The sequence below is a fragment of the Pinus tabuliformis genome, chromosome 8 (assembly GCF_031772625.1).
Source record: "Pinus tabuliformis cultivar Carrire ecotype Pingquan chromosome 8, CPIR1, whole genome shotgun sequence".
Taxonomy (NCBI): domain Eukaryota; kingdom Viridiplantae; phylum Streptophyta; class Pinopsida; order Pinales; family Pinaceae; genus Pinus; species Pinus tabuliformis.
Genome location: NC_142294.1, coordinates 90,697,064 through 90,722,017, shown reverse-complemented (window position 1 = coordinate 90,722,017; position 24,954 = coordinate 90,697,064). Strand labels below are relative to the sequence as shown.

General features: G+C 37.7%; 1 protein-coding gene across 1 annotated transcript; it reads right to left on the bottom strand.

Annotated features, from left to right (window-relative positions):
• Positions 1 to 8,360: 8,360 nt before the first annotated feature.
• Positions 8,361 to 9,464, bottom strand: LOC149234289 (uncharacterized). The gene has a single exon (XM_089368215.1). It carries the CDS (start codon positions 9,462 to 9,464, stop codon positions 8,361 to 8,363), a length of 1,104 nt encoding a protein of 367 aa, XP_089224341.1.
• Between the last annotated feature and the right edge of the window lie 15,490 nt (positions 9,465 to 24,954).

Sequence of the window (24,954 nt, the reverse complement as noted above, 5' to 3'; positions counted from 1 at the left end):
TTTCATACTTCGTGGACTAATGTGGTTAATGTGCAAGAAAAAGAGCATTTACAAGTGTATTTAATATGTAAAGGCATGTTCGAGGCACTTATACGAGATGTGGGATGCTTGTCCCCTACATTTACTCTTCTTCAACTCAACTTGATCCCTAAAATCACTCATTAACAACTTGAGCTCTACTAGCAACTAATGAACTCAAGTAATTGCGAGGATCTAAGGGTGCTAGATCCACTTTTTTTCAAGATTTTCGAGGGAAGTAGTCGTCCTCCAAAGGATGTTTCCCCTTAGTCATCTTTATATAAGTAAACAAGCCTAAAGGCTCGCTATGATTCAATTTTTTGGAGCAAGGAAGACTTACTAAGAGCTAAGAGCTTGAGATTGTCATTCCCATTTTCCTCTTCATGATGTACTTGAACTTTATTTTATGTCAATGAAAATTTTACTATTGCCTCACATCTGAACATGTTTTAGAGGGATGAGTCCCCTTGGGCTAGGGCCCAACCCAGAGGCTCTAGTCTCTCTTTGTGTATATTATATATGCCTAATTTTTAGTAGAAGAATTTCCTTCTTTCTTAGTAGAAGTTTACTTGCAAGAAAAATATGTTTTTGTAGGCTTTATTACCACATCTCTTGTGGGAAGTGTGGTTGAAGATTCTACATTAGCAAGCCAAAAATATGTGGTTATTTTCCTTTGCATATTGTTAGGCTTTAGATCATTTCTCTCTTACATACTTTGTTTTTGCATATCTAGGAGTTAAATCACATTCTTCTTCAATATTTCATCTATATTGGTCATATGCATGCTGCAAGATAGATTTACTCTTAATGAAATAAAATTCAACTTATCCTTTCATATTTGGTTTCATAAAATTCAACTCATCCTTTGTTGTACATTTCATTTTGCTACAATTTGATCCTTAGCTTGGCATTCGTTTTAAGTACAAAAAGGGATTTATTGTTGGTATGAAGGTATTAAAAGTGGCTTGCAGGGTTTGCATACTCACCCACATCTCTCTTGTCATCATTAATCTCTTCCTTCTCATCTCACACTCCCCTCAAAACTCTTCTACCAAAACCACATTGAGGGAAACTGTTAGGATTTTTTTTGTGCGAGATGGGCCTCTAAGAGGTGGCAGGCTTGGAAAATGACTCATATAATCTACATACACCCTCGCTACCCTTTCTCACCTTCATAACACTTTTTCCACCCTTAAGATGCTCATGGATCCAATTCTGTAACAAAATAGGGAACTCTTATAACATCCTATAGCAATCTTGTAGTACTCCTATAGCATCCTGTAGCACTGTCCAAACTTGACTGGATTTGCTCTAAAATATGGATTTTTTCTTTGAACCCATTATTGAGGAGGACCAAAGCCCATTTTATACCTCCATTTATTGAAGGTGGCATGAGTAGAACTTGACCTACTTTTCATATATCAATATCACCTATTATGTTTGTACGGACCTCAGGTTGATAGTTAAAGTTGGTAGCCTTGGCAATGTCACAGTTCTTGTTGTGATATTCAGGCTCATCATAGGTCCTTTTTTCACATCCAAACAAATGGCCCTAAACCCAAATCTATCATCATACATTCACAACTTGCAATCATCCCCTACAAAGAGAAGACCATCCCCTCTCCAAAAGTTCCAAAAATTATGCATTATATTGGATACAAACCTTAATTTAGGTCCTTGTCGTAATTTCCTAGTTTAGTAAGTGCGATGGTGAAGGTTGCATCTAAGGAAAAAGCGTTGGTCAACGCAGATTGCTTTCACTGCAAGTGCAATGGCCCTTGAAATGAGGAAAAAAATAAATATCATTTCGAAGCTTCCACTTCTAGAGGCTTATATCTAGGAATTTCCCATTCTCATTTAACGGAAGTCCTCAAATACCTACAAATGAGGTCTCTTCACTTATCACATAGATCTTAACCCCTTCTAATGTGGATATTACCCTAGTTTAATGGATCTACAACCTCCTCATTTCTCTTATAAATGCATTACCTACTATTATGATTGGGTTGGCTATTGGATACTCTTAGTTATGCCCTCATGTTGCTCATTTGTGTCTAAAGGTCCATAATCCAACCATGTGCTTGAGGTATGATTGAAGGCTTTCTATTGGGGTAAAGGAAGGACAAGATATCTAGGAGAGATCTACAAGGTTAAGGCCTACCAGGGTTGTAATATTCTCCTAATTTTATTAAAACAAAAATGCCTTATTTTCCTATACATTATATCTCATTTATGCATGTGTAGAACAATGAATCCTTGGCTTCTTGTTTAAAGTTATTTGTATATGCTATTTGTATGTTTTGGTTCTCTCGCTTATTTTGGATGATTTGTAGGTTCCAAGTTTAGCATTTGGAGTAGAGCTAAATCTTTCAAGCGGGGAGAAGAAGAGAGCTTGCATTGGTTCTCAAGTAAGTCTTTCTTCCATATTTCAAACTTCTCTAAGGAAAGGAAAGAAATTTTGTCTTTATTTTTTCTAGATCAATCCACTAGATCTAGGGAGATTTATTTTTCCCGTGGAAATAATTTATTCATAAAACAACTTGGCGACCATACTAGGGAATGAGATGTTCTGTAGTGGTTTCCTTTGTCTAGCCTTTTAGAGCCTCTAAAAATGACTCTATTTGACTTTCTCAGATAGTTATTGGACCTAGGAAAGCATAGTTTCGAGCTTGGTTAGGGTTAGTTTTGCATGTTTTAAGAAAAATTTCCCCAACACACTTTCTATTCTGAGAAAGAGCGACCCAACACACTCGTATCTCTCTATAAGTGCGAGTTCTCGCACTGTTTTCTATATATCACCTACAATGACCCTTGTAGGTGCAAAAGCTTTCATTTCTTTGCCTTTCTTTAAATGTTGTTTTGCATGCAGTGTCTTCATGAGTCTCTAGTCTATTCAGTTCACTATAAAGTTAGCAGTTTGTTTGGAATTAAGTGTGATTAAATTTTTTTATGAGAGTTTGTTTCTTCTTGTAAATTAGGTTTCCAATCATTTGGCTTGGTTATTGATTTATTAAAATATTTTCATATTACAATTCTAATATGTGTGAATGATTTTGATTCAATAATCTAGTCATATTTCAGTTTTCGTTCATTGAAAACTGCAAAGAAAGAAAGGTCATATCTTGATGCATTAGGGATTTGAATCTTTTCATTGGTATAGTGAAAGTTGAAAAAATTATTTGGCATTTCTTGTTTATTGCATTATTATTTGGAACTTCTTCCCTTCATTAGATATATCTTTATCAAATGAAAAAGAGTTCATTTTCTCGTGTAGTTGCATTCTAAGAGTATAGGTGAATTCATTTCGAGTCGTGAAATTGAAACTTTAATCAAGATAAAAATTAAAATTTATCAGTTAACCTAAGGAGGATTCGGAACATTAATGATACATTTAGTGGAATAGGCTAGAAGATGTGTTATGTTGTCATTAAACAAAGGAGTTGTCATTATTTGTTAGCGTTGCATCCTAGGGATGGTTAGTTTTCCACATATATCGGAGTATATCAGAGTATTCTTCCATGTAAATTTTGGCATACAGGATGGCGCTCCACGTACAATGAGTATATCAGAACGTCCCCATTGTACTGTTACACGTTAGACAACACTACTATAGACTGTGCTTCCACGTACCTCCGGGTATATTTTGGAAGTCCCCACTAGGTTGCAAACCTGACATAGGTAACTGAGTTGAATGCCTTGTTAACTATGATACACCAAACACATCATTCAGGGAGATTTCCTACACGTTCTTAACCATATATTGTAGTTCATAGTGACTTTGTAATCCTTATATTCCTAGTTACCTCTTTTTCTTTTTATTTGTGTTTTTATTTTTTCAAAATCAATTAATTAACTCACTTTCTACTCAGTAAACGTTTGGTTGAGTCTGATGCAAATCGTTTGAGAGTTTGTCAATCATGGAAACCCCTCTATCAAGAATCTAGATCCTTTTCCTTCTTCTGGAAATATTGGTGTTCCTTATATGGCCACGTTGTCCCTTAATGGATTTACCATATGTTTACTAGTTTGGTTGTTTCCAACGTCTTTGGTCTTGAATGTCCAAACTTCTTCACAATCGATTCCTCCACTTGAAAAACATTAACCTCAAGTTGTTCATTTTCCTTCTTCGCCCAATTTATCCTCCTCCATTTATTCTTCCTCTCCTGGTGAAAGTGTTGATGCTAGTAATGAGGAAGCTAAGAAGAAGAAGAAAGGGAAGAAGAAGAAGAATCCAAATGAGCAAGGGGGAAACCAAGCAACTATTTATATGAATGCATCTAATGTGGAGAAACCTTCCAACAATCCCCATAAATTTAAATTCCCTTTCATGCTTTGTAAGAGTGACCACCTTCTTAGATATTGTTGTAACATTCCCGAAGTATTAGATATGTGGTCCACAGGCTCACATCAGCCCTTGCCATCAGTCTCTAGAGATCATCTTGGTGACAAACAATCAACTAATAATAATAAAGTTCTATGGAAGAAGGGAAAAGTTAAGTTTCCCTATAGGTTATTTGAAGGGAATCATCAAATTCACCTTTTCCCTTATATGAATGGAGCATCCAAAGTGTTTGAAAACCTTACTACTTCTCAACAATGACTTTCAATTAGTTACCGAAATATTCCCCCCAATCCTTTTCTAGTTGATGAAGTGATTGATCTAAATCCATATTCATTTTGTCCATCTCTCCCTAAATGTGAATCCCATGAGTCCATTTCCAACTAACTATTGGTTGAGAAAATGATTGACTTGATTCCACCTCCATTTGATCACACTTTTACCATAGAGAATGATGTTCACATCACTTAGGTTCTTATTTTTTCTTCAAATCATGTCGAACAAAAGGGCTTTCTCATGTTTTCATGGAACCCACTCCAAGTAATCTGGTCATTGCCTTTGATTGGAATCAATTAATAAAACCTGGTCTCCCTTCTTACATGCCCTTTCAAGTCACAGTGAATTTTGTGATAAAGACATCTATCACACTATTATAGATGAAGGAGATTCTATTAGAATTATATCCTAGACTTCTTGGAAAGATTTGGGTTCTCCTATGCTTGTGTCTGTTTTTTTTTTCCCCTGGGAAAAAGTTGTAATTTCTATTAAAGTTAAGAAATTACATTTTGCATATGCCAAAGCATTCATATACAGGCAGCAGTGCCTACCAAGATCAGTCTGTAGTACTATATAAACAAAAATAATGCAGGTTGTCTCCTCGCAGGGAGCAGTCCAAAACTGTTCACTAACAGTGTTCAAAATAGGAGTCCATTGCTCTACGCAGAGAGCCATATATATCAAAAATAAAGTGCTGTATAGTGCTAAATATGTAGAGATATATACAACTATTGACAACAAAAATAAACAAGTGAAAATCTGTAAGTGGGCTTTTATAGCCCATTATCCATCCGATCATCAAAGGGTCTATGATAATGCTGATAGAATGACCCTTCGATTTCCTCCTGTATCAGCCAATTGTCTCCTTGTCTGTGCGCTGCCTCTTTGGAGAGTTGATCTGCAATGGTATTTTGTTCCCTGTAGATATGACGACAAGCAAATGATTCAAATGAAGTAGTCAGCCTCTTTGCCTCATCTAATATGTGCCTCAATGAAAATGCATGACAATGAGATGCATCAGACAGCCAATTGCAAACTATTTTAGAATCACCAAACAGCTGGAGATGTCTGCATTGTTTTTGTATGGCAAAGTGTATGAGGTGCTTGGCAGTGCACAGTTCAGCATAGTTATTAGTTCCTCTGCCTAGGTTTATTTGTATTTTGTAGCTGTGTGTTTCATTGAGATATAGTACTGCGCCTCCCCCACAGCCCACCTCTTGTGCAGAACCATCAAAAAAAGCCCATGGTTTGGATTTGTCAATATCCAATTGTTTAATGATGCGAACAGGACCTATGGTTTCTTCATCAGGTATCATGTTGTAATCCGCAATGGTATGAAGAAGGATAGTAGGCCAGTGGGGGGCTCTGAGATTGAAAATAGCCTGATTCCGGGCAATCCAGATTGCCCAGCATGCAAGAAGCGGAATATTAATGGCCTTCCCCGAGTGTTCATGGTTCCAGTTCTCCCATGCCTCCATTAAGCTATGACCATGCCAGTTTTTCAGTTGCGGGAAATGTGAAGAGATGTCATGCCAGAAATGTAATGTGATGCAGCAATTCAGAAATAAATGTATAGTACTTTCTTCCTCCTGGTGACAGAGATGGTAGCGGAAGGGTCCATGGAAGGATCGCTTCATAAGATTGGTGCCCGTAGGTACTTTATCAAAGATTATGTTCCACATGAGCAGTCGAGTACGCGGGGCTGATTTGAGTTTCCATAATGCCTTCCATGTGGGATGGATAATATGAGGCTTATGAGACTCCATGAGCTTTAGATAGCCAAGCTTCGGGGTATATGCTCCATGTTTTGCATAAGCCCAAATGATTTCATCAGGTCCATCAGTAAGTCTGATATGAGCTTGAGTGAGTGCATCCGTGTACTCTGCCCATTCATTGTGCCACTGTGCCGGAATATCTAATGCTTGAGCGCTGGTCCAGGCTTGATGGAGGAAGGAGGAGTTTGCTTGATCACCAATATGCATTATGTATATGATACCTCTGTCATTAAGATGTCCAATGAGGCCATCTGAGAGTCTGTGAGTATTTCCACATCCAACCCAAGGGTCCAGACCTATTCGGACTGCATTACCAGCTTTGATGCGCCAAGTTAATCCTTCTCGTAATAAGGGTAGTGTGCCGATGACAGCTTTCCATATGATGGATATGTTATGATTAGTTCTCTGTTGACTGCATATCCAATCCAACACATTCAAGGGCCTGATGTATTTTGCACATGCTACCCTGGTCCAGAGTCCTTCAGTGGTGAGAAGTTGCCATCCAAGTTTGGCAGCCAGAGCCCTGGAGAAAAGGTCGAGCCTTTTGATACCCCAACCCCCCCAGCGTTTGGGTTTTGCAATAGTATCCCATTTCACCCAGGCAAAGATTCTGCCAGGCTGGTGGCCCTTCCAAAGAAATTTACTGCAAATATGCTGTAATCTGTTGAGTATGCCCTTGGGAATCCATGTGAGAGCCATCCAGTATACTGGAGTGGCTTCAATCACAGCTTTAATAAGTATCAGTCTGCCAGCTCGAGATAGGTATCGGTGATACCAAACTTGTAGTCTCTTTTCCACCTTGGCTATTAGCCATAACCAATCAGCTATTCTGTATCCATTAGGTTTCAGTCTGAAACCAAGATATTTAATACCTTCTGACAAGGTCAAGTTGTTATAAGGAAATCGCTGATTAGCATAAGCTATTTCATTGATAGAGCATCCAAAAGTAGTAATGGTGGACTTATGGACATTAATCTTCATACCAGTAGCTTGCTGAAAGAGAAGAAATGAGTTATGGAGTATAGTGGAGTCTCCAACGCTGCCATTCAGGAAAATAAGAATATCATCAACAAATAATAGGTGAGTGAGGAAAAGATGGTCTGCAAGTTTGATACCAGATAACTGGTGTCTATCTCGTGCAGATGAAATAATTCTACCATTATGAGTAAAAACAGCAGAGGAGAGAGTGGACATCCCTGTCTGAGTCCCCTCTCTGAAGTGAAGAAAGAGGTTGCTTCCCCATTTAGTAAAACACTATAGGATACATCAGTGATACAGCTCATGGTCCATTTGATGAATTCATAGGGGAAGCCTAGGGGAGTGAGAAACAGCCGTAAGTATAGCCAGTTGGTTCTGTCAAATGCCTTGGACAGATCCACCTTGAGGATCATTCCTTTTTGTTTTTTGATCTGCATGGTGTGCATGAGCTCTTGAGCAGTAGCAATGGCCTCATGGATCTGTCTATGGTGCAGGAAAGCAAATTGTTCAGCGGATATATGATGCGATAGAATGGGCTTGAGACGGTTGGCAATAGTCTTAGCTATAATCTTGTAGAGGCAATTGCAGAGTGATATAGGGCGGAAGTCATCAAAAGTACTGGGGGCATTTGATTTAGGGATGAGAGCTATGAAGGTGGATTTAATGGCTGAGGATATACGACCTCTTCTTCTACTGTCTTCGACTATATTCAGGAGGTCATTGCCCAAAAGATCAAAAAATGCAAGATAAAATTCAATGGTCCATCCATCTGGACCAGGGCTCTTATCTTTTTTGAACCATTTCAGGGTAGCTTCTAATTCTGCCATCGTCACTTCCTTCTGCAGTTCATCAGCATCTTCTTGTTCAATATATCTGGGGAAGAGCTCAGCCACTCGCATGATTTCCAAGATATTAGCTTCTTCAGGAGCCTTGTAAATTCTTCTAAAATGCTCAGTGGCCAATCTGGCCAGATTCTACTGTGAGGAGACAGTGACCCCTTGATCATTCTTTAATTCCCAAATAGTGTTGATAACTTTGCGGCCATTTGCAAACTTGTGATAAAATTTGGTATTTGCATCTCCTTCGGTGAGCCATATAGCTCTGCTTCTAAGTCTCCAGCTCTCTTCCCTTTCCTTCAGGATTTGAGTGCGTTTAGCAATAAGGGAGGTGAAATTCTCCTTGCTTTCAGGGGAGGGGAAAGTCCCATTTGATGATTCTTCAAATTCTGCAATGACCCTTTCAGCCTCCTTTAAAGTCAGATTATCCTGAAGGCGTTTTCGGTGAGCCCAGTTCTTGGTAATCTGTTTGAGTTTTGTGATTTTCCTTACGAAGCCCACTGATATGTCCTCTCCATCTCTGGTGGCATTGGATTGCCAGTAATTATGTACCAATTGTATGTAAGAGGGGTCTTGTAACCAAGAGGCATTGAATTTGAATGGGCTCTTAATCTTATGGGTTAGGTCTTCAGCTTCTAAGAAGATTGGCCGATGATCTGAAATGCCTCCCGTTCCAACCCATTGCCGAACTCTGGGGAGATCATTAACCAGGGATTCCTTAATAAGGAATCTGTCCAGTCTTCTTGCAAGGCTTTGGTCTCCACTTCTGTTATTTGTCCAAGTATATTGGAGCTTAGCAGATGGTATGTCTACCCAGTGATGATCCTCTAGTAGGCTGGATATAGTATCAGTGAGGGTGTCGACCTGGGCTGAGTGCCCCCATGACTCACTATATCCGAGCGAGAAATTGAAATCTCCTCCAAGAATGATGTTGTCTGCCTGGAACAGCTCTGATGCAAGTAAGGATCTCCAATAATTGGCACGGTCTGTACAAGGGCCGTAAACATTGATAATCCTGATGTCGTTTACAGAAGAATGAGCACAGATGTCCAGACCTATAAACCCTCTTCCTCCAAAGGTGTTCTTGATCTCCGCAGCTTTGTTATTTACCCCAATGGCCATTCCCCCAGATCGACCGGACGCATCCAATGCATGGAAAGTCCAGAAAGGGAGCCAGACAGAGAGAGTGTGGATGAGGGGTTCTGCTTGACAGAGGGTCTCTTGAAGAAATATGAAGTCCATCTGTGATGATAGGAGTAGTCTCCTAAGTGCTAGTTTTTTGGCAGAACTAGCAAACCCCCGGCAATTGAAAGAAAGAAACTTCATTAGGGGAGATGGGTTGGGCCATTCCTCGCTCTAAGGGCCCGAAAGATAGTCTGCTGTCGCCCCTGGGCGACCTCTTCATCTGCAGTATGCCTTGCCTTGGAAATGCGGGAGGGTCTGCCCCTGGAATTCTTGAGGGACATAGGCATACGGTTCAGTTCAAGTCCAACTGCATCCAGACCCCTGTCCTTCATATGGGGGTGGAGGGAATACCGGGGAGGAGACGGTGATGAATTTAATGAAAGGGAGGCCAGAGTCGAAGTGATTCTGGATGGAGGAGCCACCGGTGAAGGGAGTGGTAGGGAGCATGTGAGAGTGGAGTGATTGTGATTATTCAGTGGTGGGGATGCAGGGGATGCAGTGGATAATATAGTATTGATGGATGCAGATGCAATGAATTGAGATGATATGCCCAAAGTCATACATGAAGGAGGAGGAGACGGAGAATAGATAGTAAACTTACCCGATTGCTCCAAGTCCTCTTGATCAGTAGGCTGCAGGTGAGGCGAGGCCGAAGGCGGATCAGAGGGATCCCCAGCATTGTCAGATGGCCCGGTGCTCCCTGGTTCCTCCACGATCTGAGGGCGATCCTGTTCCCCAGAGGTCTGTGTAGGATGAATCTCAGAGGGTATGTCCTGCGTCTGTGGGACTGCTTCCTCCGAGCCATTCGATACTGATTTCTTGAGGAGAGGGCAATCTCTGTAAAGGTGGCCTACTTGGTGGCATCTGCGACACCTGTATGGTACGCCTTCGTAATCGATGATTTGCTTGCGTTCAGTATCCCTCCACTGTATTGTAATGTGTTCCAGCAGTCCACCTCTCGTGTCCAGGTTAATGAGTATCCTGGCGTATGCCATCATTCCCGTCTGCTGGTAGGATTTGTCATAGCCCATATATCCACCAATAGCATTACTAATCCTCTTGAAGATGTCTTCTGACCAGTACTGGAGTGGAAGCCCAGGAAGCCGAATCCATACCGGTCCGATGCCAATTTTATCCATCTCAGGGTCAAATAGAGGAGTCCATCTCTTCAATAGCACCGGAGCATGGTCAAAATGCCAATAAGATGATAGGACCCAGTTAGTATGATCAGCACGCGCGAAACGCAGAGCCAACCATCCCCGCACGAAGGTCTGCACGAAGGGGATATCCACCAAATGGTGGCCCCATACATTCGTTGCCCATTGCTTCAAACGTGCAGCCGAGTAACTTCGGCCCCGGATGCGACCGACCAAAACACGATCAGCAAAATCCATAGCCTCACCCCAGCGAATGTCTTCTTCCAATCTTAGAAATACGTCCTCCTCCCTTGACTTGAAGCACTTGTATTTCCGTTTAGGTCCTCGAGGGGGGGTATGGCTGAGGGGGTGACCTGATGGAGGGGGATTTGCTTGCAGCGATGCCGGGAATCGGGGCGTATAAGAGGGGCCGTGAGATCCTGAAGACGATGGGAGGCCTGTGAGCGGAGGTACGGCGGTGAAACTGCCGGATGTGTGCCCGATGGAGACAGGGATGCCAATAGAGGGTCCGGGTAGAGAGGGGTTTTGATAATGGAGGGGTAATGAGCCCGTGACCAGAGGAAGTGAACCAGGGTTAGGGTTGATGCAGCTTGAAACAAACCCTAGGGTTGCCGGAGAGTGCGGGGGTGTGGTAAGAGCAGGCCAAGTCGGCGGGTCGTCCGGGAGGACAACAGGGGGGTGCGAATGCGGTTCACTAAACGGAAACGGCGGAAATTGTTCAGGTAAGTCCGAGCTGTACATACCTCCGGATGTATCAAGTGGGGTGCGCCAGATGGAGACCCCTTCCAATGGGTCCGCGGAGTAATCGACGGCCTCAATATCCTCCATTGCCAGCTGCTCCTAGGATCTGCAGACACCTCGGAACGGAGAGCAAACCGGGAGAAAACGACAGTTGCAATATGAAAAAACGGTCCGTGCAGCTGTTGAAGTTCCGTCACAGGGCGCGCCGTTAGTCGCGGGTCGGGGCTCAGAACTCCAAGAAGTTACCAGCAAGTAAAACTGCAGCTCGCGGTTAGGGTAAAGACTGTAACAGGGTTGAACGGACGCGGAGACGGAGGGTTCAGGCATTGACTGCAGAAACCCGAAACCCTAACCGAAGCCCTTTCTTACCCTAGCTCGTCCGAACGCCATCTTCCCGCCTATCTCAACTCATTTGTCCTCAGGAAGTCCTTACTTGTATGATAGAAAAACTATTTTCTATAGAGCTGAGAACAAGTATCTACTTGCTAAAGATGGAATCCCTATGCTTGTGTCTGTTATCCATAATATGTTAGCTTTTAATAGAAAAACTAGTCAACCTTTAAGGATCCTTCCTCAGCAACCTATTACTTTCGAAGCAAAATTTGTTTTTGTTGACGTTATGGTAGTCTCAGGCCCCTTCGATTTCAATTACTCGTTGGGTTTGACTATGTTTATGGTTTGAATGTTGTAGTTTTCACACTCTTTCAAGTGATTTCTTTCCTGCATGATGGAAAAATTGCGACTATTGACCAACTTTCATTCGTTGGCCCTAATTTGGCTACCAATCGTCCAAATTCCCTAAAAAGTTTTAATATGAAAGTGGTACCTCCCTCGCCATAGATTTATTATCCGACAACCTTTCCCGTGCTCGCACCAACCAATGAAGAAGGGCCTTTCACTATTTTCTCAACTTCTTTTGATCTAGATCCAGTTGGTGATATCGTGAATTATTGACTGGGGCATTGGAGCCTGATCTTTCCATTGGATCCCTTAATACATCTTCTTTCCAGAGCATTGTTCTTCCATCTTATGAGAACCTCTTGGAGTCCATGGCATGCTAGATATCATGATAAAGATAAACTTGAGCACAATTCCTTTTCTTGTGTCAAGCTCACTAAAATGAAATAGGGTTCCCTAGTATAGTTCCTTTTCTTGTGTCAAACTTGTTAAAAAATAAAACAAGGTGATATGAGCATAATTCATTTTCTTGTGTCAAGTTCATTAAAAAATGAAACAAGGTACTCCAAGCATAGTTCTTTTACTTTGTCATGCTTGTTAAAAAATGAAACAAGTCACCTCGATCATAGTTTCTTCTATTTTTGAAGATTGTATAAACATGAAACAACCTTATGAACATAGATAGTTTTCTATGACATCTCCATTTCATCCTCACGTGATCCTCTTCCTTTCTTCCTTGGTTCTAGAATCTAACTCAAACAATGAGAATTTAGGAACATGGAAATTTAACTCTTTTTGGCATCGACATGTCATGGGAATATTTGGCTCTAAGCCTCACAATGGATTCTACTCTGCACGAATTTTCAAGATACATGGTACCTTGTACATAAGTATGTGATGTGAGTGATTTTTATTAGAATTGCATGTTATTTGATTTAATTCAATGCTTATCATTCTTGGCGCTTGATGTGCATGTATTAGTAAGACCTACATGGACCTAATCGTAGGCACACCCATGATGAAACCATGTGCTTACATATGTTAGTTTTCTATCTATGTTAGAAATTGCCACATTAAATTAAACATCAATACAAGTGTGCATGTACATAAACATATGTATTTCTAATTGAATCATTTGAATTCATAAGTAAGAAAAGAGCCATATGTATATGACATTCATAACCAATACATCATGTCCAAAAAATTCAAATAAAAATTATAGAATTCAAAAATTGAACTCATAGACCTATTCTTACATAGTCCAAATGAAAAGAAAATACATCTATGAAATCAATCTCAATTTCCATAAAACGTTTTGAGGGGTAAATTCCTTTCATTATTTTTTATTCATGCTTCATTGTTCTTTTCTAATATTCCAATAGACAATTTAACCTAGGATCTATTGTTTCTAGATGGAATTGTAGGATATGCTAAGGTTTTATTTATAATCTTTATAGAGACATCCACTGAACAATGAGGTGTGTATTCTTAACTAAAATATATGGTTAGCTTTTTCCATAAAATGCCATCTTTCATTAATAGCCATCACTTTTCCACCATTGTGTCTTATATTCGATTTCACCATGTTGCCTCATTAGTGCTTCTCATTTGCATATTGTAACTGGTGCACTAGTGCCTACCTTTATGGCCACCTTAGTTAGTTGATTCCTATTTCCATTTTTTCGCACGATATAAGTAAAGGTAGGCCTAATGACCCACATTTATCTCTTCCATGACTAAAAATTGAGCCTCATTTCTCTCTCTTAATCTTTTCTTTTGGCCATGTCGTAAAGGGGTTCTTTTCATCCCTTATGTTACTCAACAATTGAACATGCTTATCATAGTTAATATCTTGGTCCATACTAATACATTGTTGATTTCTTTGATTCTCCTCACCATCATTGTGGTCACTTTTTACCTCTCACAATTTCCATTGATTTGCTTCCATTTTTTAACCCTTTATCTCTATAGAAAACCAGTACCATGAATGGGCATCACTTTCCTAGCATCTTTTATGCATTTTATAGGTCTATTCCATGTTCTTGGAACAAAAATTCATACCGTTGAGACTATGTTTTTCTCTCGTGAGCTTAGTTTTAACTCTTTCTCACGCTCATAAAATCATGAAAAACATAACATTGATCATATTTTAATCCCTTTTTCATTCCAATGGAACCATGTAAAAGACATTATTTAGCATACTTTTATCTCTCTTCCACACTTGTAAAAAATTGAATGAGGCACCAAATTATTTTTTCTGGGGGGCGGGGAGGGGGGCTATCTTTGATCTGTATAAAATAAAGTGGCAGTAAGTTGTTGTCACCATTAACATGACACCTATTTGTATCGTTGCATTATAGTTGAGTTATGGATGTCCTAGGAGTTGTACCATGTTTATGATTCATGAATCATATACTCCAGTTGGATAGCTTTCTAGTCACTATGGATAGTGCTTTAATGCTTCATGCATTCTTGCACTATATTGTAGGTGCTTTTGAGTCAATGCCTCTAGGTCATCTATATGCCATGCTATAAATTAAAGGGAAGTAAATCCTAATCAAACATTCTATAGTCTTTTTGAACTTTCATTTTGGCCATCCCTAGGGTAGTTGTACTTGGTGATTCTATCTCTTCATTGACATCTCTTTATGTATCATTGCCATGATTGTTTCATGATGATTGATGAGGCACACATCAAATACCCTCTTCAATGGATCTCTTTCTATCGATACTAGCATATTATTTAGGAAATAAATATAGAAACTAGCTAGTACCATGTAATTTGAAATCTTTAGTGGAAATATTCCTTGTGATTGGCGATGGGTTTTCCTCATTGACTCTTGATAAATTGATTCTATGAGTGTTCAACAGTAGATACTATATTCACACTCACTAGATTCTAATCGGTTTCTTGGGGCGCATTTACATTATTGGTGGATCCCCTTGGATATGTTAATGGTATTGATTAATGATCAACAATCAAATTGGTTCTACCATGCTTTATATCAGCTCATATATTTGTATGATGTAGAATCATATCACATCATTCCTCTATGCTACCCCTTCTAAGTTGTGATACAGCATATCACTATTATATGAGTACTTTGAAAATTTCAATGGAATTTTCATTAGCTCTAGATTTCATCCTAATGTATACTGTGACATATTCAACTTGTATTTTTTTGTGGCTATGATATCTTTTATGACATAGAACCACCATGTACTTTCTCATGAACATGGTGTTACATCTCATCTCATGGATTTGTGGTGTATTTTATTGGAAATCATGATTTTTACTTCATTCAAGCATGGGTATGCCTACCTTTAGGATTATTTATATATGGATGGTTGATAACTATTTATGGGTACTTCCCAGTTCCTAGGTCTAGGATATTCTTCCTATCCCACTCCATCACCCTGAAATTTTGTAATGTATTTTGGGCAGTGGCTCCTCTTATAACAACATAGAGTAGGGGGTATATGTTATAATTAAATTTTCCACCATATGCCTGCCAAGGATATTATTAGATCTTATGAGGATGAAATTACATAATTGAGTAAAAATCCCATAATTATTTCATAAGGAATAACTAGTTTCTCACAATTTCATAATATGAAATAAGCATTTCTTTTGTAATTGAGAAGAAAGTTCATAGTGTGTTGGGAAAATCTCATAGTTGAGTATGGAACTTGAGCAAAAAGTTCATAATAGAGAAAAAATTCATAAGAGGCTGGAAAAATATCATAATTGGGCACATAACTTGTCCATGGCTTGTAATTTCTTATTTCATATGCCATCAATTCCTATCTACAAATTGTAATTGATTAGTTTGCATGCTATCAAGATTTTCTATGACTTGTATCCACCTAATTCACATGCCATGAAGCTTATTTCCAATATCTTCTAAATTCCTATAAGAAGAGACTAAACTGGGGGATTGGGTGTCTATATAGCTTCAGAGTCATTATGTTTAAGAAATGGAAAGAGATTCTAAAGTTGAAAGTGTCCTTATGTCGGTGGAGAGTAATCAAGACTGGCAAAGGAAGGGAACTCTAAGAGTTTGGATCCATAAAATATTACATGATCTCAAGGTGGCACATGTTAGGTTGTACATTCTTTCTTTTAATATATGGATTTATGGTATTGTTTTCCCTCGAATTTGTGTGATATATGTTAATTCATACTATATATTGGTATACTTGATTTTATATTGAGGAAATTAGATTATATATATTTGCAGATTGGACATTTTTCAAGGTAAGTAAGGTTGAGAAGGATGTATAATATTATATGTGATTTGAATCTAATGTTTTCATTAACTTGGATATGATAGAACAATCATTGTTTAAAGGTAATACTTTCTCTCATCACTTATTAGTAGAAATTGAACCTAGAAACTAGATCTAGTAAAAAAATTGATATTGATCTATTATTCTTGTTATTGATCAATGAGAGGCCTCAGGGATCACCTATTTGTAGGAGAGTTTCCTCTACAATGATTAACAAGTTTGAGGAGCACATATCAAGTTGATCAATATGAATCATAGGGTTATTGATTGATAGGATAGCATATCAAATATAGTTTCGAGTATGTTAAAATATATCATCATCACCATCATGAACACAATGATGAGGATGAGGATGATGATGATGATGATGACCATGAAAATGAGAATAATGATCATTATAACCACTCTCCATTCAATGATGTATTTTTTTGGATCCCTTCATGGCCATCAAATTCAATGGTATTATGGTTGAGTCAGTATGATCATCAACATCATCATGACAATGGTGATATTGATGATAACTATGATGATAGTCAAATTGACAACTATGATGATGATGATGATGATGATGATGATGTTTATCATGAAAATGACGAGGTGATCATGCTTATTGGGTTGGTCATTGGGGGTAGACTAAGTGGGGTCAAGCAAATTAATGACTTAGGATTATTAGGTTAGAAGTTTAGTAGGTTGGGGTTATAAGGTTAGTTTCTTAGAGATTAAGCATGGATTACATTGCATTAGGTATTATAGGATTTTATATTAGGAATATGTGCATTAAATATTAAGAGCTAATGAGTTAATGATAATGATTAGGGTTGATATATAAGCATTCAAAGACTTTAATAGGTAATACGAGTAAAAGGGGGTGATTACACGGTATCCAATAGGTGTAAAGGACATGTGTTATGTAGATATGGGTTAGAAGGTTATCAATTCGAGAGCTACTAGATTAGCCATATTTTTTAGTATGTTAACATATATCACCATCATCATTATCATTAGGATCATCATTGTTATTATCACGATTATGGTGGTGATGATTATTATGATGATAATTACTATTGATGACGATGAGAATGACTACCCTTTATTATTAGGTTACTATGTTGGAATGATGATGATGATGATGATTTAGATGATAACAACAATAATAATAGTGATGATGATAACTAGGTTTAGAGGAGCCTAGAGAGTTAAGTTTACTAGGTAAGGTTGTTTATGGGTTGAGGACAACGTGTTAGTTGTTTAGGGGGTTTGGTTACATATTATATTGCATTAAAGGTTAGGTGTTATTAGTTTAGGCACATGTGGGTTAAATTTTAGGAATAGATGGGTTATGTAAAAGGTTAGGGTTTAGTAGGCTAGTGTTCAAAGACTTCAATAGGTAATAGGAGTCGAAGTGAAAAATTGCACAAGCTGCCATTGGGGTCAAGGGATATGTTTCAAGTAGATATAAGTTAAAGGTTCATACATTGGTTGTATAATAGATCAACCATGAGTCAAGTTGGTTAAAATATATCAACACCATCATTGTTGTCATCATTATAGTCATGATGATGATGATGACGAGGATGTCGACGATGGTAATGATAACTATGAAGATAAGTGAAATGGTCATAATGATGATGATGATGATGACGACGAAAATAAGGACATTGACAATGGTAATGATAACTATGAAGATAAGTGAAATGGTCATAATAATGATAATGATGATGACAACAACAATGGTAATGATGAATTTGGGTTAGTGGGTTGGGATAGGGTTTGTGGGATCATATAGAGTAGCGAGATGGCTTATTATGCTATGGGATCAATGGGTTTAGGTTATTGGATTAGTTATTTAGGGTGCTAATCATGGATTATATTCTATTAGGGTTTAGAGGTTACTAGATTAGTAATATCAAGTTTTGAGGTTAATAAATGTGTTAATGTTAAGGTTTAGGGGTTGTACACTCATGTTTAAAAACCTTAGCAAGTTAGAGACATGAAAACAGGTGCTTCCTTAAGGAATTAGTAGTTTGAATGAAAATATGTGAGGTAGATATGGGTTAGTGGGTCATATAGCATAGAGCCTGTTAAAATATAACATCATCATAATCATGACAATGAAAAACAAAACATTGATGATGATTATGATGACAACCATCATCTAATTAAAGGATTATTTGGTTGGATTCCTTCATGCCCTTCAAGTTTGATGAAATTATGGTTGATAACCTGCAATATTCATCATAATTACGATGATGGTGATAATGATCATGATCATATTGATGAAGTTGATGACAATGAAGATGACTATGTTGATAATGATTATTGGGTTAGTAGGGTGTGACAAGGTTAGTGTTGTTAAAGAAACTAGTGAATTAGCTTTATTAAGTTATGAGCTTATCGGGTCACAACTATTGGGCTACTTGTTTACATGGTTTATTAAAGCACATTATTCATTAAATAAGAAAAACTTCATGTTTTAACTATTTATAATGTGAATATTATGAATCATGCACAATATTTAACGTATTAAAAAATGATATATTAAATTAATATAAATATGTATTCCAAAATTATAGATATTAAAATAATATTATAATTATATTCTAGATTTTCATATATTCACATGAAAAATTAAAAATTATTTTAATAAAATAAAAATTATAATAAAAAATACCATAATTAATTTATTTTAAAATAACCAACTTACACTACCTTTATAAATATCGTAACTTACAAAACCAAAAAAAGGAACTTTCAACTTTCTATTTATTATGAAGATAAAAACCTTATTAACATCAATTATCTACATTTAATAAAACTTTATGATGATGATGGTGGTTAATGTCCGCTGAGACCAAACATTTGTCTATAGGACCTAAAGAAACAAATTATTTATTTTGATTTACGATTTTATTCCTATGCTCAAAAAACTTGGAGAGAAGCCTCCCGAGCTCACTATAATTTTGACATTGTAAAAGGCTAGGAAGGTTAGTATTGTAACAAAGATTGTGAAACTGAGATCTAATGTGGTTGTACATGGCACACTCTAAGAGGAAGTGGTTTTCATCCTTGATGTTCCTATTCTCACATATATGGCAAATCCTTTCTATCCATGGCATTTTAGGAACTCCCAACGCCCTGTTACACTATGGAGCTCATGAGAATTCGTTCTAATCTTTGCTATATTAATTTTCTTCTTTGAGCTAGTTAAAATAGAGAGATACTTTTGATCTTCTAGGGTGGGATTTATGACCTTCTTATAATAACTTAATTTTCTTTTAGCCGCTAAATCTTTCTCACACCACATTTTTTCTTTGAACTTAGAAGTAACAATATCTTTAATGTTATTTATGTTTTGCAATGCATCATTCTCATTGATCTCCCAATAGTTTAACCATAACCCTGTGTCTTTATGCCACCCCCGATTGAGCCTTAGGTGGTTTTGGTTGGAATTTAAAGCTAGCTTAGGAAGTCTATGATCGTCTATGTTATTGAGTTTGTGCTTGTACAGTAGAAACCTAATCATAGCTAGGATCTCAATAGGGGAAAGACCTGCTTCTATAAGGAGAATAGGATAGGGTGTATTACTTTTAATTTTCAGGTTATAAGTTATAAAACGCTTCTGGATTTGCTCAATATTTCTCCATGATTCTCTGGAGATGCTACAACCCCAAACCTCACAACCATATAAGATAACAGGACTGACTAAAGTTTCAAAGAGGAACTTCTTTTTATCCCACATTACGAGGTTTGTTGTTTTACAATTATTTCAAGACCAAAATAAGCTTTCCACCAGCCATTAATCCTTTTCTCAATGCTATGGTTCCAGTTGAGCTTGTGATGAATATCAATTCCTAGGTACTTGTAAGAATACACTTCCTCCAAGTTATTATTTTCATACATAAAATTAGCGTAAGTGTCCTTCTTGGATTTGATAATCATAACTTTTGTTTTGTCAGTGTTAACAGTCATACCCGTGGTAGAGCAGAGATCCTTAAAAAGCCTGAGTTGCTTATCAAGATCAGATGGGCACCTTGTGAAAAGAACAATATCGTCAACATAGAGAAGAAGGATGACGACTATCCCAGCTAAGATCATGCCATCACATCCTGCCTCCTCTAAATAGCCTTCGAGCTTATCGATGTAAATGCCAAATAGGGTAGGGGAGAGGGGGCAACCTTGTTTAACTCCGATGTTACACTTAATATCTTTCGACCACCCCTCATTGCTCTTTATTTTGGCAATTACATTCTCGTATAACCTTATAGTGGCAGCTCTCAACTCGAGAGAAACCTTTAGCTCTTCTAATCTATTCCAAAGGTTGTATCTAGGAACCATATCGAAATCCTTTCTAAAGTCCACAAAGCAAAAAAATAAATTGGATTTATCATTACGACATTCCTCCGCAATGATCCTAAGCGTAACGAGGTGGTCTGTTGTTGAGTGATGCCTTTTGAAGCCTGCTTGGCATTTAGCCCGCTTACCTTCACTTTCAAGCCATATGCTTAACTTCTTTTCCAAAATACTACCATATAACTTGGCTAAGAGAGGGCTGATCATAATTGTCCAATAATTAGAGGGGTTATTTGTATCCCCACTTTTAAAAATAGGGATAATGACGCTCTCAGTCCAAGGTTTAGAAGCCTCCTGAGCTCACTATAATTTTGACATACTTAGATGATAACAACAATAATAATAGTGATGATGATAACTGGATTCCAATTAACAAATTTACTGCAACCTATATACACCAAGCAAAAGACCATTGCACCAACAAAGGTTATATCTTACTACTTTGTGGAGGTTTCCTGATGCAGGAGCATCCGAGTGCCTTAATGAAAAAAAACTAGCGAAAGAAGACACGTGGACAACGAGGCCAACCGTGAACAAAATTCAGTTAGTAAACAAATTTTAGATAAAATTTCAGTTAAAATTGAATGCATGTATAACAAGATATTAGGAATTCATTAGTGAATCAAGAAACAAAGAAAAAAACTTGTGCGTGTGAGAGAGTGGAAGGAAGAGGATACAATGTAGCTGCAGAAGAATTCGTGATTAAGGTTGAGATGCCTTAAATTGTAACTGAGTTTGTAAATAATGAAAATGCGTCTTTGTGAATTTATGTCTGTGTATTTTTCTTTTTTGAATTGTTTGCCAGCGCTTTGGATTTTTTGGAGCTCTGTGTTGTCTTCTAAATGGAACCAGACATAACCGTTGAATTGTCTACAGTATAAGCCTGAGTTCAACCAGGTTTTTGAAGCTTTTTCTATGGGGGTATTGGGTTCGAACTCGCCACGGGGCTTACAGCCCAACAAATTTATCTTTGCCACAGGACTTGGGGTTTTCTTCTAGAAGCTTTCATGCAGAAGGCGGCTGAGGATTTTTTGGTCTCTGCTATTTTCTTGAGGAAGATAAATGGCCATGGAGACCAGGGTATTGAGAAATTTGACTCGGAAATGAAGGTTGGTTTTGGTTCCAATATTATGGGCACACATGCATCTCAGTTGATTGGGACCAATACCAGATCAGAGGAAGAGGAAAGATCCCCTACAATAGAGGCTTCTTCCAAAGAAATAAGTAGGCATGCTCTAGATGTTGGCTTCATTGATGGGCCTGACAACACTGTTAAGGTGACTAGCACCATCAAAATATTAGCGACAGTGAAGAGTAAAGATGAGGATGAAAGTGAAGAAGACAAGGACGGACAATGATGAGAGCGTCATAATTCATGGATACCTAGTTTGTGTGAAGGAGGGTCTGGAGATTCCCAAGAATCTGCCATAGTTTCTTGAAAATATTAATGATTCATTGGCAAAGGAAAGTGAGATTCAGCTGCGGAAAGGTGAGAAGCATTTTTGATAGGCTTCGTGGGCCCATAACCCACAGGCCTCAAGAACGATTTATTGGGGAAATGGGATTTTGGTTCACCCAGAATCTCATCCCCATCAAGTGGTATCAGAGTGGGAAAAGATTTCCTGTGGAAAGGAGTTTTTGCATGCGAAGAAAGAAGAGGTACAGTTTTGCTGAAGATTTGTAAGCTTGTAATTTTTTAATTTATTTTGTGAAGGTGAGAAGATTGCAGCAAACCTAGAGCAGGATTGTTCAATTGGTTCGAGAAGAGAGAACCAAAGAGATGCAGAAAGACTAAGCTCAGGAGAGAAGCTTGGTAAGGCATCTAGTAGCAGGGAGGACTTGCTATTGCAGAGGTTCGGTTGCAGCTCACAAAAGACCATGAAGGCAATTCCACTAACGAAGTGAAACAGTGTGTAGAATTACTAAGGAAACGCATATGACCCATAGGTCTAAATTTTGTATCTCGGGAGTCTGATGCAGGAGCATCCGAGCGCCTTAATGAAAAAAACTAGAGAAAGAAGACACGTGGACAACCAGGCCAGCCGTGAACAAAATTCATTTAGTAAACAAATTTCAGTTAAAATTGAATGCATGTATAACAAGATATTAAGAATTCATTAGTGAATCAAGAAACAGAGAAAAAAAAACCTGTGCGTGTGAGAGAGTGGAAGGAAGAGGATAGAATGTAGCTGCAGAAGAATTCGTGTTTAAGGCTGAGATGCCTTAAATTGTAACCGAGTTTGTAAATAATGAAAATGCGTCTTTGTGAATTTATGTCTATGCATTTTTCTTTCTTGAATTGTTTTCTAAAGCTTTGGATTTTATGAAGCTCTATACTGTCTTCTGAATGGAACCGAACATAGCCGTTGAATTGTCTACGATATAAGCCTAAGTTCGACCAGGTTTTTGAAGCTTTTTCTATGGAGATATTGGGTTCAAAACTCGCCGCAGGGTTTACGGCCCAGCAAATTTATCTTTCCCATAGGACTTGGGGTTTGCTTCTAGAAGCTTCCGTGCAGAGGGTGGCTGAGGCTTTTCTGGTCTCTATGATTTTCTTGAGGAAGATAAATGGCCATGGAGACCAGGGTTTTTAGAAATCTGACTCAGAAATGAAGGTTGGTTTTGGTTCCTATATTATGGGCACACATGTAGCTCGGTTGATTAGGACCAATACCATATTAGAGGGAGAGGAAAGATCCCCTACAGTAGAGGTTTCTTCCAAAGAAATAACTAGGCCTGCTCTAGATATTGGTTTCATTGATGGGCCTAACATGACTGTCAAGGTGACTAGCATCATCAAAATATTGGCGACAGCGAAGAGTAAAGATGAGGATGAAAGTGAAGAAGACAAGGATGGACAATGATGAGAGTGTGATAATGCGTGGCTACTTGGTTTGTGCGAAAGAGGGTCTGGAGCTTCCTAAGAATCTGCCACAGTTTCTTGAAAAGATTAATGATTCATTGGCCAAGGCAAGTGAGATCCAGCTGCGGAAAGGTGAGAAACGTTTCTGATAGGCTTTGTGGGCCCATAACCCACAGGCCTCAAGAACGGTTTATTGGGGAAATGGGATTTTGGTTCACCCAGAATCTCGTTCCCATCATTTCCTTTGCCTTAAGAAAACAAGGTCGTATAGCTAGTGTTTCCCTGCTGCTTAGTTCAATTATTGAATTTTGAAATGTATGAACTAACTATTGTATTTGAACAAGGGCTACTTTGTAAATATTCTTGCTTATTTTAAGTAACCTTAAATTAGAGTAAAAAACAAATAACACATACATGAATGAATGAATAAAGTGTTTTTAGTAGCCATGAAATATTGCTAATGACCTGAGACTTTGTACTTGAACATTGAAACCAAAATTCTAGAACCATACTTCCAAACAAAAAAATGTTTCTACCAAAAGTGGTAAAAAAAATATTGATATCGAACGTTGAAATCAAAATTCTAGAACCAGACTTCCAAACCAAAAAATGTTTCTACCAAAAGTAGTAAAAATAATATTGTTACCTTGCATTGGAAATCCGCTAACTAAAAGTGTTAACATATACATATATATAACCTCTCATCAAATTCTATTTTTACACAATATTACATATGTTCAAATACAGATGAATATGCTCAAGATAAACATCACAAATATATATGAATATACTAAATATGAACAAAAAGTATATGTTCTACACAAGTGAAACGAACACTCAGGTAGAGATTTTTATCAAACACAATAAACGAACTAATAAATCAAGAAAATATTGACGTTGTAATGTTTTATGTGATAAAGGCACAATTACCTTATTAATTTTAGGTGATATAATTTTTAACAAAATTATGATATATATATTTTTAATAATGTGTTTTTGAATGCATAATAATTTAAAGATATTTCAATTAATTTTTATTTGATTTTAGGCAAAATTCACTAGTGACAATTTGACCATGATTTACATAACTAGATACCAATGTATTGTAAAAAATATATAAAAAATTTACATTCATTGTTATCTAGGTGCTAGCATTTTCAATAGCCTTCATGGGAGATGTTTCGCCTGCATTATACCCAACCATCAATGGTTGTCTATGGATTTAATTAATATAGCTAACATGATCAATGTCCATCCTAAAAAGCATCCTTAGCAAACAATCAATATTATAGACCATTGATTGCCATACCAAAATCACCACATAAAGAGTTAATTGATGACCATTATCTCTAATAATGTCATTCTAGCCATACCAAAATCACCACATAAAGAGTTAATTGATAACCATTATCTCTAATAATGTCATTCTAACCAATAGGTTAAATAACTTATCCAATCAAAGAATAGT